This window comes from Oncorhynchus masou, chromosome 1 (assembly GCF_036934945.1).
Source record: "Oncorhynchus masou masou isolate Uvic2021 chromosome 1, UVic_Omas_1.1, whole genome shotgun sequence".
In the NCBI taxonomy this organism is placed as follows: domain Eukaryota; kingdom Metazoa; phylum Chordata; class Actinopteri; order Salmoniformes; family Salmonidae; genus Oncorhynchus; species Oncorhynchus masou.
This window is the reverse complement of record NC_088212.1, coordinates 4,326,502-4,330,125: the sequence shown is the minus strand read 5'-3', so window position 1 is coordinate 4,330,125 and position 3,624 is coordinate 4,326,502. Positions and strand designations below refer to the sequence as shown.

The 3,624-nt window shown below is 51.5% G+C and overlaps 1 protein-coding gene across 1 annotated transcript; it reads right to left on the bottom strand.

Moving 5' to 3' along the window:
- Positions 1-2,145: 2,145 nt before the first annotated feature.
- On the bottom strand, positions 2,146-3,330 carry LOC135505564 (foot protein 1 variant 1-like). The gene has a single exon (XM_064924662.1). It carries the CDS (start codon positions 3,328-3,330, stop codon positions 2,146-2,148), a length of 1,185 nt encoding a protein of 394 aa, XP_064780734.1.
- Between the last annotated feature and the right edge of the window lie 294 nt (positions 3,331-3,624).

Here is a 3,624-nt window from a genome sequence, read left to right as displayed (position 1 = left end):
AGGAGAGAGAGGAGAGAGAGGAGAGAGAGGAGAGGGAGAAGAGGGGAGGAGAGAGGAGAGGGAGAGTTGGGTGAGGAGGGGAGACGAGGAGAAAAGAGGGGAGAGGTCAAGCGATAGAGAGAGGGAGTAGAGGGAGAAGAGGGGAGGAGAGAGGACAGGAGGAAAGGGGAGAAGAGGGAGAAGAGGGAGAAGAGGGAGAAGAGGGAGAAGAGGGAGAAGAGGAGAGGAGCGAGAGGAGAGAGAAGAGGGGAGGCAAGAGGAGAAGAGGGAGAAGAGGAGAGAGAAGAGGAGGAGAGGAGAGAGAAGAGGAGGAGAGGAGAGAGAAGAGGAGGAGAGGAGAGAGAAGAGGAGAGAGAAGAGAGGGGGGAGAGAAAGAAGATCCCTGTCATACATAGAGGTGGGAACTAACAGTGTTCAGCCAAGTTCTATCAGTCAGTCAGTCAAGTTCTATCTGTCAGTCTAGTTCTAGCTCTTACTACACAATAGTCACTGACACTGCTCTGTTTTATAAACCCAATGTGTTCATAAATGTCATCTCTTGTTAACTTAAATGTGTCAGTGGTTTGTTAAATAACTCGCTAAAACGTTGAGCTTGGAAGTGGAACGTTTTGGAACGGGATTTCCAATAGGAGCAACTCAAGCTTCCATTCTATTTATATTCCCAGGTGCAGAGTAGCCTAGTGGTTAGAGAGAGAGTCTAGGCTACTCATATATATATATATATATATATATATACACACATATACACACACACATATACATATACACACACACAACTTGGGGATACAGTAACATTGAAGAATATATTTGATGTGATAGTGTGTATTCATTTACACCGTCAGTTACCGCTCTTCATCAGCAGGGTATTTGGTGTGATTGCTACTGTGAAAACGTAAAGCTGGTCCAGTGTATTTTTACAGTTTTGATTTGACAACCTCTTCGGCCAAGTCAATAATAAGACAGAAGAGCTGGAAACGACAGAATGTTTTTCTCTGGCAGTCAACACCCAACATCACCACAACTCCATCGCAAGCCAAGGAAACGCATGTCTGTCCCCTTAGGTTGAATAAGACATGATCAGGGAGGTAGATTGAGGTTGAATAAGACATGATCAGGGAGGTAGATTGAGGTTGAATAAGGAATGAGAGACAGACAGAGACAGACAGACAGAAAGAGAGAGAGACAGAGACAGAGAGACAGACAGAGACAGACAGAGAGAGAGACAGAGAGAGAGACAGAGAGAGAGACAGAGAGAGAGACAGAGAGAGAGACAGAGAGAGAGACAGAGAGAGAGACAGAGAGAGAGAGAGAGAGAGAGAGAGAGCGTTAGAAAGAGTGCTGGCAGTTCGCTCTGGATTGGGTCAAAGCCTGTGTGTGTGTCTGGGCTGTTATTGCGGTCTGGTTGTGGAAACAGACCTGGCATTTCACTACACCCGCAATAACATCTGCTAAACACGCGTGTGTGACCGATAACATTTGATTTGATAAGTTTTGATTTAGAAGCCATGGATTACCACTAGAGGAGAGAGAGGATGACAAATACCTCTACTGTACTGTACTCTACTGTAGCCTACTCTACTCTAGTCTACTCTACTGTATTCTACTGTAGCCTACTGTAGTCTAGTCTACTGTAGTCTACACTACTCTACTGTAGTCTACTGTAGTCTACTCTACTGTAGTCTACTCTACTGTAGTCTACTCTACTGTAGTCTACTCTACTGTAGTCTACTCTACTGTAGCCTACTGTACTGTACTGTATTCTACTGTAGCCTACTCTACTGTAGCCTACTCTACTCTAGCCTACTGTAGTCTACACTACTATACTGTAGCCTACTCTACTGTAGCCTACTGTAGCCTACACTACTATACTGTAGCCTACACTACTATACTGTAGCCTACACTACTATACTGTAGCCTACACTACTATACTGTAGCCTACACTACTATACTGTAGCGTACTCTACTCTACTGTAGCGTACTCTACTCTACTGTAGTGTACTCTACTCTACTGTAGTGTACTCTACTCTACTGTAGTGTACTCTACTGTAGTGTACTCTACTGTAGTCTACTCTACTGTAGTCTACTCTACTGTAGTCTACTCTACTGTAGTCTACTCTACTGTAGTCTACTCTACTTTACTGCAGTCTACTGGGTTGAGGATGTCTGCCAGGTTGATAGTGGGTTGGGGCTGTCTGCCAGGCTGGTAGTGGGCTGGGGCTGTCTGCCAGGCTGATAGTGGGCTGGGGCTGTCTGCCAGGCTGGTAGTGGGTTGGGGCTGTCTGCCAGGCTGGTAGTGGGCTGGGGCTGTCTGCCAGGCTGGTAGTGGGCTGGGGCTGTCTGCCAGGCTGGTAGTGGGCTGGGGCTGTCTGCCAGGCTGGTAGTGGGCTGGGGCTGTCTGCCAGGCTGGTAGTGGGCTGGGGCTGTCTGCCAGGCTGGTAGTGGGCTGGGGCTGTCTGCCAGGCTGGTAGTGGGCTGGGGCTGTCTGCCAGGCTGGTAGTGGGTTGGGGCTGTCTGCCAGGCTGGTAGTGGGTTGGGGCTGTCTGCCAGGCTGGTAGTGGGCTGGGGCTGTCTGCCAGGCTGGTAGTGGGCTGGGGCTGTCTGCCAGGCTGGTAGTGGGCTGGGGCTGTCTGCCAGGCTGGTAGTGGGCTGGGGCTGTCTGCCAGGCTGGTAGTGGGCTGGGGCTGTCTGCCAGGCTGGTAGTGGGCTGGGGCTGTCTGCCAGGCTGGTAGTGGGCTGGGGCTGTCTGCCAGGCTGGTAGTGGGCTGGGGCTGTCTGCCAGGCTGGTAGTGGGCTGGGGCTGACTGCCAGGCTGGTAGTGGGTTGGGGCTGTCTGCCAGGCTGGTAGTGGGTTGGGGCTGTCTGCCAGGCTGGTAGTGGGTTGGGGCTGTCTGCCAGGCTGGTAGTGGGCTGGGGCTGTCTGCCAGGCTGATAGTGGGCTGGGGCTGTCTGCCAGGCTGATAGTGGGCTGTCTGCCAGGCTGGTAGTGGGCTGTCTGCCAGGCTGGTAGTGGGCTGTCTGCCAGGCTGGTAGTGGGCTGTCTGCCAGGCTGGTAGTGGGTTGGGGCTGTCTGCCAGGCTGGTAGTGGGCTGGGGCTGTCTGCCAGGCTGATAGTGGGTTGGGGCTGTCTGCCAGGCTGATAGTGGGTTGGGGCTGTCTGCCAGGCTGATAGTGGGCTGGGGCTGTCTGCCAGGCTGATAGTGGGCTGTCTGCCAGGCTGATAGTGGGTTGGGGCTGTCTGCCAGGCTGATAGTGGGCTAGGGGTTGGACTGTGGTCCCTCCTGTACTCCCTGTTATCCACGACTGCGTGGCCAAGTACGACTCCAACATCATCATTACGTTTGCTGACGACACAACAGTGGTAGAGGCCTGACAACGACGAGACAACCTATAGGGTGGAGGTCAGAGACCTGGTGGTAGGCTGAAGTGGAGCGGGTCGATAGTTTCAAGCGTTTGAGAGAGAAGAGAACATTACTTTGATAGCAGGCCCTTATCCCAAATGACTCGACTCCCCTCTCATGGGCTCTTTTTTTTTTAAAGGACTCATGAGGTTCATTTGAAAGTTTTCCTAATGCGGCTGGAAAATGATCCCCAACAAAAGGTGCGATCCAGTTAAGATCTGACATC

Coding starts and splice junctions, on each gene's coding strand:
- LOC135505564 (XM_064924662.1), bottom strand. CDS start 3,330: ATGATGTTGGAGTCGTACTTGGCCACGCAGTCGTGGATAACAGGGAGT.